The sequence below is a fragment of the Corvus brachyrhynchos genome, unplaced genomic scaffold (genome assembly GCF_000691975.1).
Source record: "Corvus brachyrhynchos isolate BGI_N302 unplaced genomic scaffold, ASM69197v1 scaffold182, whole genome shotgun sequence".
In the NCBI taxonomy this organism is placed as follows: Eukaryota; Metazoa; Chordata; class Aves; order Passeriformes; family Corvidae; genus Corvus; species Corvus brachyrhynchos.
This window is the reverse complement of record NW_008236807.1, coordinates 1,073,693-1,090,796: the sequence shown is the minus strand read 5'-3', so window position 1 is coordinate 1,090,796 and position 17,104 is coordinate 1,073,693. Positions and strand designations below refer to the sequence as shown.

The following is a 17,104-nucleotide window of genomic DNA, read 5'->3' as shown; positions in this document are numbered from 1 at the left end:
AAGCAATGTGTGAAGCTGTGCTGCTAATTGCTTCCACATTTTAATATGGATTGTTGATTTGCATTATGCAGGAAAAGCTAGGTTACACTGACCTTAGCAGGGGAGAACCTGAAAGCAGGGAATGCTGTGAGTAGAGAGAATGGAGAAAAAAACCACCACTTGATGTTGCCTGAAGGGGGAAAAATGAGAGATTTTGCCACTTGGAGGATGGCATGAGGCTCAGGACCAAGCTGAATGGCAGCACTAAAGGGTTTGTAATGGCCTTGATAAATAATGGAAATGCTGATTTGAACTCATAAATGTTCTGATTAAATCTTCCAAAAAAATTAGTATTGTTCAAGTTATTGGGAAAATGGTTTTATTCTTAGCTAGTCTTGTTTCAAGGAAAGGACACCAAACTTGAAGAAAGGAGGAGATGTGCCAAAAGATTTAAAAGGCAGATGGAAAATGTTTGCAGCAGGAAAATTAGTGGTGGCTTATTTGCTTCCACTGAAAATTGGATTCTTGCTGTTTGCCAAAATCCTGAATTGGTTTTTGGGAAACGGGCACATCAGGCCTTGGTTGTGGTTAAGAGGATCTGGTGTTTAATTACATCTGTGGTACTGTAGTTCAGTTTTCACTGGTGGTATAAAACCTGTATTAAAGAACATTTCACTAGGAAAGAAGTTCAGATTTTAGGGTCTCTACAGTTCCCCTCAGCCAAAGCACTATGAAGGAAATTAGATTTGGTTTTAGCCCTGTGATATTTTTGGAATTCCTAATAAGGCAAACGTGGGGAAGGGCTGCTCCCAGTGCCAGGGCCAGATGTAGTTAACCCTTGCTGTGCTGCTGCAGGTGAAGGAGAACCTGCTGTCCTGCAAGATGCTGCTGCACTGCAAGCGGGACGAGCTGCGCAAACTGTGGATCGAGGGCATCGAGCACAAGCACGTCCTGAACCTGCTGGACGAGATCGAGAACATCAAGCAGGTCCCTCAGAAGCTGGAGCAGTGCATGGCCAGCAAGCGCTACCTCAATGCCACGGACATGCTGGTACAGCCTTCCTCCCCCTTCCCTTTGCCCCGCCCCCTTCCCTTCTTTATCCATTTGATCTGCACGTAGGATCTCCTTCTTTTGCACTTTCATGCTTTATTTTAAAATTAATTTTCCAGACATCTGCTCGGATCATCTTCTTTCTTAAAATCTTATCAGTTACTTCAAAGCTCTTTTTATTATGCAAGGAGCTGTCCTGTGTCCCTCCTATTCCATCCCCAGAATGCACTCACAGCTTTGGTCATTATTCAGAGGGGAGACTCTTGCACAGTTTAGGTGGTTTTGCCTCATTGTGTGGATGAGAGGACAAAGCCTGAAGGTTTAGGTTGGACATTAGGAGGAATTTCGTCACAGATTAGGCATTGGAAGGGACTGCCCAGGGAGGTTTGGAGTCCCCATGCCTGGAGGTGTCCAAGGAATAGCTGGATGTGGCACTCAGTGCTGGGGATTTGCCATAGGTTGGACTTGATGATCTCAGAGGTCTTTTCCAACCTAATTCGTTTTGTGACTCTGTGGTTCTTTTACCAGGGCTCTTGATCCTTTCTGCTTACTTCCAGCTCTTTTTAAGTCTCTTTTTCTCCCTTCATTCAAGTGTTTTTTCTCTTCAGTTCCAGCTCTTCTATAAGCTTGCCTTTCAGCTCCAGTCTTGTGCTGGAGTTAGAAGTTTCCTGGACTTCTCTAATAACAATTTTTTCTTCTTTTTCTAAACTTAACAAGCACATTTCCTCACCAGGCTCCAGTCCTTCCATTCCTGGAACTGTCTTCTAGTAATTAGAATCAAGGGAGTGTTTTTTCCCTTCTCAATCCTGACATGTGGAGTGCTCAGTCCAGTTCTGGGCTCTCCAGTACAGGAGAGATGGAGTTACTGGATCCAGGCCAGTGGGGAATTACAGGGATGGTTAAGGAGCATCTCAATTGTAGAGAGAGGCTGAGAGAATCCTCGGGGAGATGTTACTGATGGTTATCACTGTCTGATGGGAGGGTGCAAAGAAAACAGAGCCAGACTCTCCTTAGTGGTGCCCATGGACGGACAGGAGAAGAGGAATGGGCACAGTCTGAAATACAGGGAATAGTTTGAACCTAAAACAGCCTGTTTTTACTGTAGGACTGGTTGAACACTTGAACAAGTGCAAGCTCTGTAGATCCAGAGAGGTTTTGAAGTCTCCCTCTGTGGAACATTTTCCAGTCCAGACTGGATGTGGCTCTAGGTGCCCATGCTTGGGCAGGGAGGAGGATTTGATATTCTCCAGAGGTCCTTTCCATCCTTAACCACTCTGTGATTCAAAAGTGGAGGCAAAAGTAGTACCTCTGTTTCTTATTCCTCTTTGCCAGACAGTGCCTTTAAGGCCATGTTTCATTGCTTTATTTTGGTTTTTTTCCACTTTACTCTCCTTTGTTGTCTCTCTTAACCGTGCCTCTTCACTTCTTTTTCATAAGTCATTACCCAACAGGAGAAGGAGCTGGAAATGTTCATGTTGTCACCTTGAACTTTAATTTCCTCCCTCTTGCTTTATCTTCTTTTACCTTAAATATGACTTTGTAAAACTAACCTTGTTCCCTCTGGTACATTTCCCACAGCTGGATGCCCGTCTCCTCCTCCCACCCTCCCATGGCCTGTGGAACCCCACCTGGTTTTTGTTGTTGCTGTCTCATCCTCGTGTCTGGTTTCACTCTGCCATCACCTTCCTTTTATTTCTCTGTTCCTCCTCTTTTCCTGTGCCACCCCTGCTGCAGTCACAGGATCATGGAATGGTTTGGGTGGGAAGGGACATTAAATCTCATCCAGTGCCACCCCCTGCCATGGGCAGGGACACCTCCCACTGTCCCAGGTTGCTCCAAGCCCTGTCGAACCTGGCCTTGAACAGCTCCAGAAATGGGAACATCAAAGTGTGGTGTTTGCCTGATATTTTCAATAGATGTAAAAAAAGAGGTGTAAATTAAGGGCGTTCAGTGTAGGTATTAAAACACAATATTCAGAGTTGCCATGACTATCAGTTGAAATGTTGCTGCTTTTTGCACCAGTTCGCTTAGTTTGGGCTTTTTTTTGTGCGTTCCTTTTTGAATTAAAAAAATTACTTTCAAAATTCCAGTCAAGTAATCTGTTTCCTATTGGAAATCTAAGCTAGGAGCTGTAAGAAGAAATATAACATTGCTTAGGATTCCTCATACATTATGCTTTAGAAATGGTTTTCAGCCCATGTATTTGATATCTCACTGGTTTGCAGTATTTTGTGTGCATTTATTTTAAATATAAACACTTACATGTATAGAAATATGTGTGCTTTGGTAAAGTTGCCTGTGGCTGTGAGGGAGAGACATCATCAGATCTCTCTGATTTATAGATTTCTGCAGCATTTCTGTTGCTGCTCCAGTTGTTTTTTTGTTTTCAGAATAGAAAACTCTTTTCAAATAAATCAAATAATAATGATATAAAAAGCAGCTGTTAGTTCATGGGCTTTTTTTTGAATATATATCAAGGAATGCAGAGAAACCTCAAGTGGAAATTGAACACTCAATTTCAGCCACTCATTGACACTTGCAATTCTCATTTGAAGACAAATGTGCCTGTATAAAGAAACAGTAATTCACCTGCATTTGGAGCTTTTTCCTGGCCAAAAATCACTGCAGGCTCATTGGCTTTTGCCATCTTGTGTTAACACAGCTCTGCAAGGCTGTGATGTTGTAATCACTCACTGGCCGTGGGATAATTCCCTTCTCCTTTGATATGATAGGAATATTATGTAAAATCATTACTGATCTGTCAGGGAGGCAGAGTGTCCATAGATCTGCCTGTCCTTTGGTTTCATTCCTCAGGGTAAACAGCTGCTCGTGGCTTAGAAAAAGCCCAGAGTGATCTGACAAGGAGTTTGTAGCACTCACCCTGCAATTGCAGCCCTGATTAATGTTGTTCCTGTAGCCTTATGATCCATACAGTCGGAATTAGACCTTTGCAGCCCTGTGCTGGGTGGATGCAATCACTCCAAAGGCATCATTCCAGCCTGCTGCATCCCATTCCTGCAGCCTGCTCTTTGTATTCCACTCACATTAATTGAAGTAATTTTGCCACTGAAGCGTGTTTCAAACCTCTGCATTTAAATTGAAATTTTAATTCCCTTATTGTTTGGAAAAGACGGCTGAGGATGGCTTGTTACAGGTTTCATTATCACTCAAAACTCTCCAGCTGCTGGTTCTAATGTGCAGTGACTGAGTAATGCAGGCAGAGATTGTTAATAAAAGACTGGCAGCTTTTCCCAGTCGGATAAACACAATGCAGAGGTACTTTGTGACAGCTTACATTTGTATGAAGTTAAAATTTTTTTAAGTGACAGCTTTTTTCTTTCTGATTCTGTATCCAGCCAGAGCAGCACACAAATATCAGGTGTTCCTGTTGTGTGTTCTTCCAGCATCTTGGTAATTCCAGCAGCAGAGGCAGTAGGATCAGGTTTGCTGTCCTACAGTTGCACATTGCAGGTTGTCTAAAAGAACGCATTTCCTGCATCCTTGGAATTGTGAAGCTTCGGAGAATTTGGGAATGTCTGGAACAGATAAAATGTTCGAGCTGGAATGCACTTTAGTTATTTTCCATTTTTTTATGTGCCATTTTTATAGTGAGTTTGTACTTCTTCCTGAAATGGAGCTGTTTTTTCACACACTGAATTACTGACAGCAATATTCACTTTTATGTGGCATTTGAGTGCACGTGCAGCCATTTGTGGGTGGTTTTTGTTTAATGTAAAACAAGAAAAGGATTCTGGGGGGGACCTTGTGGCTCTGCACAAGTCCCTGACAGGAGGGGGCAGCCGGGGGGGTCGGGCTCTGCTGCCAGGGAACAGGGACAGGAGAGAGGGCACGGCCTCAGGCTGGGCCAGGGGAGGTTTAGGTTGGATATTGGGGACAATTGGGATAGGAGGGAGGATCACTGCTATTTCCATTTGCTTTTATTTTTTTTTTTTTTTTGTTAGGAAGACAAGAAGGAAGAGTGAAGGTGGAAAGAAGGAAGGATGGAATCCTTTAATTATTCTTCACTTATCTTCCCCCATCCTTGTATTAGAGTGAGGAACTCATGTTTTCCTCATGGGCACATCCTTCTCCCATGTCTTTTTCCCAGGAAATACAAAGCTGAAGTGACACTAGTTGTTTTTCCAGAAGTAGGGAATGCTCTGACACCTACTTCTATTTCTCTCCCAAAGTTAAGAACTTAAACTTCAGTTTTCTAATGTCAGAAAAATAATAATGACAGTATATTATCTCTTGCTCTGCTTTCTGATGTGAATGATAACAGCAGTATTTCTTTGGAGCGGACCACTTTGTCACTGCACATTTGGCATTTTACAAAAAAAGCGGCTTTGGTTTTTTAATTGTAGGACTTTACAACACAACTGGGTGACTTTATGGGTGACAACAGGGGCAGAAGTGGAAGGGGTGTTGATAAGTGGGAATGCTGTGCAGAAATCATGGAATGGTTTGGGTTGAAGGGACATTAAAGCTCTTCCAGTGCCCCCCCTGCCATGGGCAGGGACACCTTCCACTATCCCAGGCTGCTCCAAGCCCTGTCCAGCCTGGCCTTGGACACTGCCAGGGATCCAGGGGCAGCCACAGCTGCTCTGGAAAACAAATGAAGGTGGCACAGGAGAAGGAGACAGAGGAGAAATTAAGCAAGGGTAGGGATATCCTGGAGAACAGTGAGGACAAGGAACCCCCCCTTGCTGTGGGAAGAGGGAGTCAAGCAAGGGGTTTAAAATCCTGGGATGTTTTCTCAGAGCTGAGGGAGGTTTTTGCTCTGTGTGCAAAATATTTACCCTCTTCTTACTCATGCCATAGTGAGCATCTCATCCCAGAGAAGCTGTGGCTGCTCCATCCCTGGAATTGTCCAAGACCAGGCTGGATGGGGCTTGGATTAGCCTGGGACAGTGGAAGGTGTCCCTTCCCATGGCAGAGGTGGCACTGGAGGGGCTTTAATGTCCCTTCCAACCCAAACCATCCTGGGATTCTTTGTCCTCCTCAACAACCTCCAGTACTCCTCACTTTTCTGTGCACTCCATGTTAATCCTCTGGAAAGGACTTTGGAGTGATGACACCTCCCTGGAGCAGTTGGCTGTTTGTAGCCCTGGGCATGGCTGAGAGGTTTCATTTTTATCTCTTGACTGTAGCTGCCGCCTGTGGCTTTCCTCAGGATGGCACAGGGAGAGTCTTTCAGTTAAAAGTGCCTTGTAGTGAGCAGAGTTCTTACACCTTAAGTAGCGTGGAATAATGAAATAAATAAAAATAACAATGCAGTTCTCAGTCTGCATTTTATTTACTGCCTGCCTTTCAGCTGGAACAAGGAAAATCAATAAAAACACTTTCATTTTGTTTCTGCATTCCTTAGTGCAGCGCTGGGATTCGCGTGCTGCCGTGGAAGAGTTTTGTATTTTGGAATTAAGTAGGTGGAAATGAGAGACCTTAGTTTGTTTGGGATTCTGTAGAAATGCTTTTATAGGTAAATTTAAATTCTGGCTCTGCTTGAAATTCTCTTTTGAGCAGTGCCATCTCCAGGGTTGTATCTCGTTCCCTGTGAGGTTTCTGTTAATTGGCAATGATTGGCAAACATGCTGATTTGTTAGGGTGAGGGACAGCTGAGAAAGAGGCACTTTGGTTTTTGTTAATTTAATTAATTCCAGGTACACCTGGAATATGTTCTGGTGATTGACAAAAACACAGAAATCATGGGCTTTGTGTGTCTGGTGAGAGGTTGGGGCCACACGAGGAGGATCTGAGGGCATTTGGTTTGTCCAGGTTAAGTTTGGTAGAACACTGGTAAGTTCTTCCTGCCAGGAGGATTGGTGGTGTATTGGTCCAATGCTTTCCACCTGTTTCCTGTATATTTTTTCCTCTAAAATCTGTTTTGCTTATCTTTTATAAACTTCAGGCTAGTTTTAAACACATTAGAACATGGAGTTTCTGTCCCTTGGAAACATCTTACAGTTTTTTCCCCTGGGCATAGTTATCAATTCTTGCTCTCATTCTTTTCCTGCTGTAATTTGCATTATCAGGGCAGTCCTCTTGCATGAAGTTTTAGTACCTAAAGCTGCCTCGTTTGCTTTGCCACGTGCTTGACCCCAGCTCCTCCTCGCTGCCTCTCCAGAGCATCATCAGGGGGCTCTTAGCTCTGCTAATAACAACCCTTCATTTCAGCTGATGAAAGTTCATTAAGTGAGAAATCAGCCTGTAATGAAGGTGGAGCAGAGTTGGAATACAGAGGATGCTTTCCCAGCAATCACTGGTCTTTCCAGGAATTCTTTTTTAAACTCTGGCATGTAAGACAGAATTTTATCCCCAGTAAAACATTGCAATGACACCATGAAAAATTGCTGAAGGGTTATGGGACACTATAAAATAATCCAGATAAATCTGATTAAATTATTTTGAAAATGCAGCTTTAAAGCTGGTGGAAAGGTGTAATAAATTTAGCTTTTGCCAAAGCATTTGAAACATTTGGGATGAAAATGGAAATGAGGAGTGGAAGGAAAAAGTCTTGGGTAATTCTGTGATGCCAGTAGATAATTCTACCATTTCAGGGAAGTCATTTGTCCGTACTGGTGCAGAAATTGCAGAATTTGTGTTCAGGTCCAAGTGAGCAGTTGGATAAAGCTCTTGTTTATAGCCCCTCTCTTTCTTCAGCACCACTTTTGGTTCCAGCACTTTGTTGCTAGAAAGACATTGATGAATTACAGCGAGTGGAGGAAGAAGGAGAATGATTGATGGGTGACTGAGGCAAATGCAAAAGAATTAAATTTCTGTAGCTGGAGGAAAGGACAGCAAGTGAGGAACATAATTTTATAAATATTTAAAAGTTTGCAGAGGGAAAACAGTGTTTGGTCACTGCCTTGGAACACTTCAGCAAAATAAAAGCCGTTTGTCCTTTGTGTTAAGGTGTTTCAGAACAGGTTTGCCCAAAATAACCCTTTGACTTCTGTTTGTACATTTTTTTCCTCTCCTTCCCCCATCAGATCAGTTTGCTTGTCCCAGGATGAGCTGTTTTCCTGCAAACTGAGCACTTTTTTGTGTGTGTGCAGCTCAGAATCTTTCAAACTGGTCTTCCAAACCTCTCCCCGTCTCAGCTTCAGTCATCTGTGTGAGTCCTCCCCTTTTTGTGCATCATTTGGTCACGATGCCATGAAGGGGAGTGAGCTCAGCTCTTCCCAAAATGTTGCAAAGGAACCGTCATCATTTTTCAGAGCTTCTTGTTTGCTTTTTGCTTCTTGATTTTTAAATGATTCTTAAAGGTAAACAAAATTGGGAGCAATTTTTTCCTTCACCTGAAAGGTGATCCTTGAGAAAAAGGAGGGGAATACAGCTGTTGGACTCAAATGGTACCTGGAGAGCAGTGAGAAAAACTGGGAGCAATTTTTTCCCTCACCTGAATATCCCTTGTGTTCATCAACACCCAGCACTGTCCATCAGCTGCTCATCAATCCTCATGTCCTAGGCACCTTTGCTCCTTTTCCTGTTTTTAGGGAGAAGGAGGCAGTGGCAGTCAGGAATATCTCTGGGCTTTTCCTGTTTTCCATGATTTTAGCTGGAGACTCCCTCCTTTAGGATCACCAGGGTGGTTTTTTCCTTAACTAATTCCTGTTCACCGATTTGTCTCGATGCCACCTCACTCCGTGCTGTGGCAATTTGGTAGCAGACAATTCCCAACGCTTGGATTTCCTCTTCTATGCACAAGTTTTCCATGTATCCCGTTATTTGGCTGGCCCATCCTCAAAGGCCATCACTTTTCAGCTTCATCTTCATTCACCTTGCAACCAAAATACTGCAACAAATCTACAGCTGAAGCACAGCCTTGATAAACCTTGGAATTGAAGATAGAATTTGTCAAGCTCGGAATGAAAAGATACAAATTCAGCGTAAAGCAGCTTTAATCAGTTACTCATTAAGTGTTTCCAGCAGTGGAGGCTCCAAGTGCTTCATGGGCTTCTGGTTTTTGGGTGTTGTCCTCATAATTGGACTCAATGATTTTTGTGGGTCCCTTCCAACTCGGGACATTCTGTGATTCCCTCCATTGTCAACTGAAAATGTGGGAATTTTACAAGAAGAACAGCCTCAACTTCAGGAATTCCTTGCTTATTTTATTGCTAATTACCACAAACTTAGGAGTGATTTGGGTCTTGAGGTGGGGAAGAATAGAGAACACAAACAAACCCCGCTGAAGTAAACGTTTTCTCACTGCTCTCCAGGTACAATTCGAGTCCAGCAGCTTTATTCCCCTCCTTTTTCTCAAGTTGCTTTTCCCATGGCTTTTGCTCAATCTGTCACAGCTCCTGTGCTGAGGCAGTGGGTGGCACAGAAATCCAGTGTCACCTGTGAGTGTTTCTTGCTGCCATCCTGCCTCTCTCACTGCACTTTGGTTCCCCAGTTTGGGTTGGAAGGGACCTGAAAGATCACCCAGTTCCCACAGACAGGGACACCTTCCACCATCCCAGTTTGCTCCAAGCCCTGTCCAGCCTGGCCTTGGACACTTCCAGGGATCCAGGGGCTCCCCCCCGCTCCCAGGGAAGAGGGGATCAGCATTTGTGGGTGTTCTGTCTTTTTGCCCACTGCCGAGTCCCAAAAGCTGCTTGTGAGGACTTTTCCTGTTCCACAGCAGTTTCCAGGCTCAGTCCTTATCTCCTGCACGTCAGGTGCAAATGGAATTCAGTGACCTGCTTGCTTAGATCTGCCTACACTTATTTAAGCTGGTTTTTAGTCATTTTCCTTTCCTGTACCTTGTGAAAGTGAGTCCCTTGTAAAAGCAGCAGATCAATTCTCCTTTCAAATGTCAGCATTGTTGTATTCGCCAGTGAGGCAGCTGGAGCCTTCTGGGTTGTTGTTTATTTATTTTACTCTTTTATTCCGAGGGCTCAGCTTTTCCCTTTTGTCAGATTGTGTTTGTGTACGACTTTTTTTTTTTTTATCTTGAATTATGACCCACCACGTTGTTTTCTTTTAACCTTTTCTCTGTTGCTTGTTCATGTTTTCATATCTGTTGTCTAAATTCAGAACAGACTGGTTTCCCAGCCAGAAAGGATTTGGTTTTCTAGTCTGAACAACCATAATTTAGGAAGGAATTCTTCCCTGTGAGGGTGGCGAGGCCCTGGCGCAGGTTGCCCAGAGAAGTTGTGGATTCCTCATCCCTGGAAGTGTCCAAGGCCAGGCTGGATGCAGCTTGGAGCAGCCTGGGATAGTGGCAGGTGTCCCTGCCCATGGGAGCTGTTTGATTTTTAATGTCCCTTCCTACCCAAACCATTCCATGATTTGATGATTCTATCATTATTTTGGGTTTTTTTCCCCTCCCTGCAAAAAAGCATCTAATTGAGAGTTTTCACTTTATCTCTGCTCACTTCCAGGCCTGGGGGGGTTCCACAGAGCCTTTGAGGGAATAAATAGATTTCACTGCAAGCAGATTGGAAAACTTTGGCTGGAGTCAGGAAAGAAAGAATTTTGACAAATACCTTGTTAGCACTTAGGTTCTCGTTTGTTGTAAAATGCTAAATTAAACCCCTCCAAATTGCCTGGTACACTAAGCAAGTGTTTAGCTGTGTTTTCTTTTTAAGGCAATTAAGCTCTGCTATAAACTGCCTGTGACCTTTAAACAAGCTGCCTAATGGTGCTGGTGCCACAGTTATTTTCTATAAACTTGCGATTTTTAGCTTATACAAAGCACAGCTCTTTTTTCAGGCTTGTTTTGTCTCTGTTTCCTAAAGGGTCTTTACTTATTGTAGGTACTAATAAGTAGAGAGAGATAAGAAGATTTGCACATCACAAATTACTATCAGATCATCTAAGCCAAATTCCCTGGTAATCCAGGCCAATATTTTAATTAGTGTTTGACTAAATTACAGTTACTGTGTGTTCATGAGCAGCTTTCAATGGGTGAGAGAGCTGAATTAAAGAATTGAAGGAGGTACTGGTGGCGACTGCCCATTCTTTTGGTCCAATTTGCTCATCGTAAAGCAGATTTTCCAGAAGAATAACAATTTGTTTGTTGTCGATTCTCTTTCCAGCTGTTTTGTGTTACTGTGGCTCTTCTCTACACCCCAGCCCCTGCCAAAAGAATAACGTGGGGGAGCTCTTTTACCTGTAATTACCTTTGTGTCCAGCTAGTCCAACACAATGCCATGATCCCCCTGCAGAAAAACAAACAAAAGTCACTTTATTTCCATTTAACTGAGCCGTGTGTGTGGAAAAAAAGAGCCGGGAAGGACCATCAGCTGCTTTTTCTGGACCCTTGAACCACTTGTAGTTCTTCTGTCCATCTCATTTCCAGGTTTTCTTGGGCTGCTTTTCCATCATCGATATTAACTGGAGGCTTGCTGGATAACTCTTCCCCTCTCTATCCAATTCCACATCTTTTACTCCTTTTGGATGCACCTAGCAGGTGATGGGAGTGTTAAAAACCAGGGAAAGCTGATTGGCATCTCTTGCATAATCCAAGTTTTGGTGTGTTAGGAGCTGAGTGGGGGCATAAAGTCAAAAAAGTTTCTGCTAAAGTTCCATTACTGATCTGCCTTTACTGTATATTTAATTTTGTGCATTTTTTATTGGTGTCTTTGCTTCCTTTTGGTTGCTTACTCTGTTCTGGGGTGCCTTATCCAGCACACAAAGGTTTTAATCTCATATTTTTTTATTCTGGAATAGAATCTTGGGTGCTGCTTTGTTGCCAGGACCTAAATCATCTATCTGGAAGCAAAGCTGCAGAAAGGAAAAACGTTTGGTTAGTTTTTTAACATAATTTTTATATTTGTTGCCATCTAAACCAACTGGAGACCTTCCTTTGATTTCCATGAACATGGATTGAACCTTTTTTTTCCCACTGTGTAATAAAGGGTTGATTATTCCATTTTTTTCCTTAAAAGATGTGCTTTGGAGCTGTATTTTGGCCTTAATAATTATTTTCTGTGAGCAGTGAACTCTTTAGGAACTGGCAAGACAAAACCAGAGCTGAAAGATCCGAGTGGAAAGTTTCAATTCCCCTTCCTTGCGTTTCAGAGAAAACTTTTCCTGGATGTCTTGGAAGTTTTTTAGTGTCACTTCACTCTTGATTTCACTTCTTCTCTGGCTGCTTTTTCATCTCTCGGCTTCCCAGTGTGACAAATGTTGCTCCTGCTCCTTCTCCTTGCTCTGATGGGATTTTTGGCACAGCTCCCAGGGCAGTAGCAGCTCCCCAAAGCGATTTTGGGGGGGTTCAAGTGCCTTTGGAATGGGAAGATTTGGGGGACAGCTCCACCTGCCAAAGGAGGAAGGGAAGAATTAACACTTCCACTCCTGCCAGAGTTTCCCACGTGGTGCCTGCTGAGCTGCTCCCCTTGTGTGTGCTCTGCCACCTCCTCTGGGGAGAAGGAATTTGGGTTTTCCCTTCATCTTCGGGGTGGTTTTGTGGTGTGTGATGGCCAAACTTCCCTGACTGTTCCCAGATGGATACTGGGAAGGAGGAGGATGGACAGTGTTGTGTGGCAAGTGAGGAGATTTAAAAATGAATTTAAAAAGCTTGGATGTCCCATGGATATTCCAGTTTTTTGCTGGAGTTGGAGGCCAGCAGAGGAATACACTGGTGATGGATGTTCTTTCAGCAGAGTTAATATTTACTGGTACTGAGGGAGCAGCCCTTGGCTGGGCTGTCTGCTCGCTGTATCTTTGCTTTTAATTTTTAATGTTTGGCTGACAGGTTTGTTCCGAACCGAGATCCTGAAGTGCAAGCAAATGTCTTATTTCACTGACAGCATCCTCAGTTAGCAGGGAATGGGTTTTTAAATTTTATTTTAAAACTCTGCATGCCAAACACGCTATTGCCAGTTTCTTACAACATCAGCACTGAGAGTTTGGAAGCTGCAGAGGGATGCCTTTAGTTATTTATTAGCAACTGGAAATCACTGTTAAATAGAAACCCATCCAAACTGGGAGGGATGCACAGTGAGGGTGTCACTTTTAGGCACCAGTTTGTCATTCCTGGTGGGTTTTGTCCATGCTTGGGTTTTGTTCATGTTTGTTTTTAGGATAGAAAAGGAAATGATGAGCCTCGTTTTAGTGCTCGTGGGATGTCAGCTGGTCATTATTTCAGATATTCAGATGGTGTAGCCACAGGACGTAACCCTTGTGCAGCCTAAAGGATGAGGCCTCCCAAGCTTTTTTGTCATGACTTTAAGCAAATTAAATTTAAGGCGTTTTGTCCCCATTTGTAGAATTAGGAATAATGGGTATTTTTGGTGTTTCTGTAATGGAAAGAATAACAACCATCCAACATCATTGTCACTATCTTATTCTAACACTTTTCTACTAAATAATCCTCTTATTTGGGGATAAACCATGCTTTGATTTTTATTAAAGAACTGTGCTTTCGCTGACTTGTTTTTTGCATATGCTCAAAACATTTGAAGGCTGCGCATTAAATCTGAATTATTTGGATGTTGGACCCTTCTATATAATTCGTTTGGGAATAGACATAAAGAAATATTACTTCAAGATTTTCTTCTTTAGAAGGGTTTTAAGCATAGAATCATCCTGGTATTCAGACAAACCCCTAAAACAAGAGGAAAATTGCAAGAGTTGATTGAATTGACGGTGAGGTTTGAAAGAATTGATGTCTAAAAGTTATCCCCTGTTTGCCCCCCCAGGTGTCAGCAGTGGATTCCTTGGAGGGTCCCCTCCTGCAGGTGGAGGGGCTGAGTGACCTGAGGCTGGAGCTGCACAGCAAGAAGATGAACCTGCACCTGGTGCTGATCGACGAATTGCACCGGCACCTCTACATCAAATCCACCAACCGCGTGGGGCAGCGCAGCAAGGACAGAGCCAGGCTCGGGTGGGACAGCACTCCCCGTTCCCAGCCACAAACATGGCACAGAGACAGCAGCTTGCACCCCAGCCTTGCACTTCTGGTGTGGAAATCCCTCAGGATTGTGGCTGCGGAGAGCAGGAAAACTCAAGATTTGTTGATGCACCTTCGAGCCTGTTGGCGTTCTTTGGCTTTTCTCGGTGCTTCTCTCGGGGTTTTGCTGCTTCCCACAGCTCCTTTGGGCATTCTTTCCCATGCCTGATGTTATCCCTTTCCTACAAATGTTATGATCTTGAGGCTCAGGTCAAGGAAAACCTGCTCATTTTCTAAGAAATAACCAAGTTTTAAAAGCCTTCCAACCACCCATAAGGTGATGAGATGGAGGCCACAGTATTGAAGTCTCTGAGCTGAAATGTCTTGGTTTTGATGTGTTTCCAAGGTGTTTTAAAGGTGTTGAAACTTCTTACCTGGTTGGTGCCTGTAGTCAGTGGAAATTCAATTAATTATAGGCTATTTTTCCCTGATTTTGCAAATTCTAAATTTGAATTGTTGGAGGGAAGGAAGAAGGTGGCTGGAAAAGAGAGACACTGTGCTGGGAGATAATTTTTGCAGAGTAGGAGAGATGGAGCCAGCACTTGATAGAGATGCAGAGAAAAGAGAAATGAGCATTTTATTGTGACAAGGAATAAAAATCTGCCTGCCAAAAATGCAAGATGGTCAGTTGCATTAAATGAATGTTTAAAATAAAGGATTGATTGAAATTGGAATTTCTAGGAAGGAGGACTGCTAGTAAGTCATCAGTCTCTTCCTTCCTCATCTCGTTAATTAAAAACAGCCACAAAGCTTTGGTGTACTCAGACTGGGGGACTGCTAATTAACTGCACTTTTTTTTGGCTGCCTTTCTCTTGATCTGGGTTCTCTTTTCTCACATTCCCTGTTGAACTTTGTGGGTATTTGATAACAGGAACTCTTGCAGCAAGGGTGGCTTGTTGTTTTGGGTGATTCTTCTGTGGGACACCAAGCCTAACCCTTGTTTTTGCAGGTTTCTGTGAGCATTTTGGCCTCTAAGCAAACATCCTGAGCTCCACTGTAGGAGACTTCCTCATTTCTTTCTCCTAAAAATGATTTCTTGCTTGTGTCCCCCTGCCATGTCCAGCAGCTGGGACAGTGTGACACGTTTTTAGCAATTACTACAATGTGAATTTATGATGAAAATGGCCAAGTGGAAAATCTTTTCATTTCTGAGTAAGGAGGTTCATTTGGGAAGGGATGCACATAGGTGTGCTCCCAACAGGAATGTGAAGGGCAGGGAAGAGGGTTTCTGGTGGGAATAAAGAAGTTTGGAGGATTAAGTTAACAGAAGGCATGGAAATGGGCACATCTATTTCTTAGGCTTAAAATGTAAGGAGTAGGTGGATTATTTGTTGTGAGCAAAGATTGTAAATAATAATCAACTGCTTGCTTTAATTCTCTCCCCTCACACAGGTCCCTTGTGAAAGATGCCTCTCCTGTGCCTCTGATGGACGTCACTAATTTATCTACACCTCGGAAATTCCTTGAGACTTCCCAGTTCAGCACTCCTGGAAGCTCCAGCAGTGAGTATTTCAGCCATATATATTCATTTGTAGATCTTCAGCTGATTTTGCTGGAGTAGGAGGAGGCAAATCATCCCCTCGTGGCTCAGGGGAGACAAAAACTTGGGAAGCGATTGGTGCAGTGTCACAAAACGAGTGGGTGTTGTGTCCAGAGGCAGAACTTGCTTTTTTTTTTTCTCTTGGAAAATCATCTTTTGCCTCTCCTAACCCCCACCAGCTTCAGTTTTCTGTGCCTGTTCTCACCTTGATTGTGTTCTTGATATCTTGAGTAGCAGAGATTTGCAGTGGGTTCATTCCGTGTGGAGGTTTCCTCAACATTATTTACTGCAGGCAGCCAGGTTTGTGTAGATATTACTGAAGTTTTTTATTGTGCTGGAGCCAAAAGGTCAAATCTTTTCCATGTGGGAGCTTTGTAACTTTGAGTAAAGGTCTGTCTGTACACAGGAATAATCTGGGGCTGATCTTTTATTTGTGTTACTGCAGCAAACACTGAGGAAAACTCTTTCTCTGGTGCTTTTGTCAGAGGCTTTGCAAGGGCTGCAGAGAGGGGAAATTAATCTTTGTATTGTTTCAGAAGATTAATAAGTGGGGTTGTCCTTGATGAATAATACAGAAGTGACCTACAGCCTCTTCCCCCCTTTCAAACCTGATTATTTCAGTATTCCTCAAATGCAGAGACTCTTTCCTTCTCTTCTCAGCCTTATTAATTCCTTTGTCCTTTTGTTTCTAGTTTTGTCGAAGTTGCCTCAGAGATTGTTCCATTTGATTACTCTTATCTTCTGCTCCTGTAGGGGCTTTGTTCTTCAGCTCTGCTCCTGCCAGACTGGCTGCTCTTGGAGCCTGGGGCTGTTCTTCTGTGTCCTGGAGGTTTGTGAGGAGTCACAAACTTTCAGAGCTGGAAACTGCAGCTTGGTCACTCGAAAGCTGGAAGAGAAGAACCGTATGAAAGTTCTGAGGGAAAAACTTCAGCATTCCTGTTCTACTCTGTGATCAGTGAGAAGTTCAGTTCAGTTTTCCTACAAAAGATCACAGGATTTTGAGGAATTTAGAAAATAAACCACAAAAACATGAATCCCAGCTTTACTACTGGAAATAGAATGGTTTAGGTTGGAAGGCACCTAAAAGACCATCTACTTCCAGTCCCTCTAAATGTTAAAATACTTCTTTTATAATGATTTGTAGAGTGTCTGCTATTTTCCCCTCTAAAATATTGGTCCTCTCTAGAGTAAAAAACCCAAAAGGTCTGAAGTCATGGAGCTGATGGGGAATAGAGCAGGAGATGCCCCTTATGATCCTGTTTTTGCAGATCTCCTCTTGCTCTTCACACCCAACGCACCAGAAAATCTCTTCCTTGGCTCCTCCTTGTGCTCTGTATCTATCACTCAGTGAAGTGCTGGGCAAGTGTCCCTCAGCCTGGCAAAGATGTGGATTCTAACAGAAAACATTTGATCAGCATGAAATATGCATATGGTTCTGCTTCAAGTGCACAATGTACTTATGTAGATTTTTTCAGTGTAATTTTATTTAAAAGTAGCCTTTTCCAGGACTGCACAAGTACCAGAGAATTTAAAACTTATGTGTATGCATAAGAAAAGCTGTTTCTACCTTTAGTCTCTTAAGTTCTTTGGCTTTTTATTGATAAACCAAAGTGGCTGTGCATATTAATGGATGTCATTCTAAAGCACTCGCT

The 17,104-nt window shown here is 43.1% G+C and overlaps 1 protein-coding gene across 1 annotated transcript in view; it reads left to right on the top strand.

Moving 5' to 3' along the window:
- The window catches only part of EXOC4 (exocyst complex component 4), a 290,535-nt gene that overhangs the window by 19,255 nt on the left and 254,176 nt on the right, over window positions 1-17,104 (top strand). The window contains 3 exon segments of the mRNA XM_008628862.2: window positions 835-1,029; window positions 13,662-13,846; window positions 15,305-15,414. Of these exon segments, the coding sequence (XP_008627084.1) occupies window positions 835-1,029; window positions 13,662-13,846; window positions 15,305-15,414 (490 nt within the window).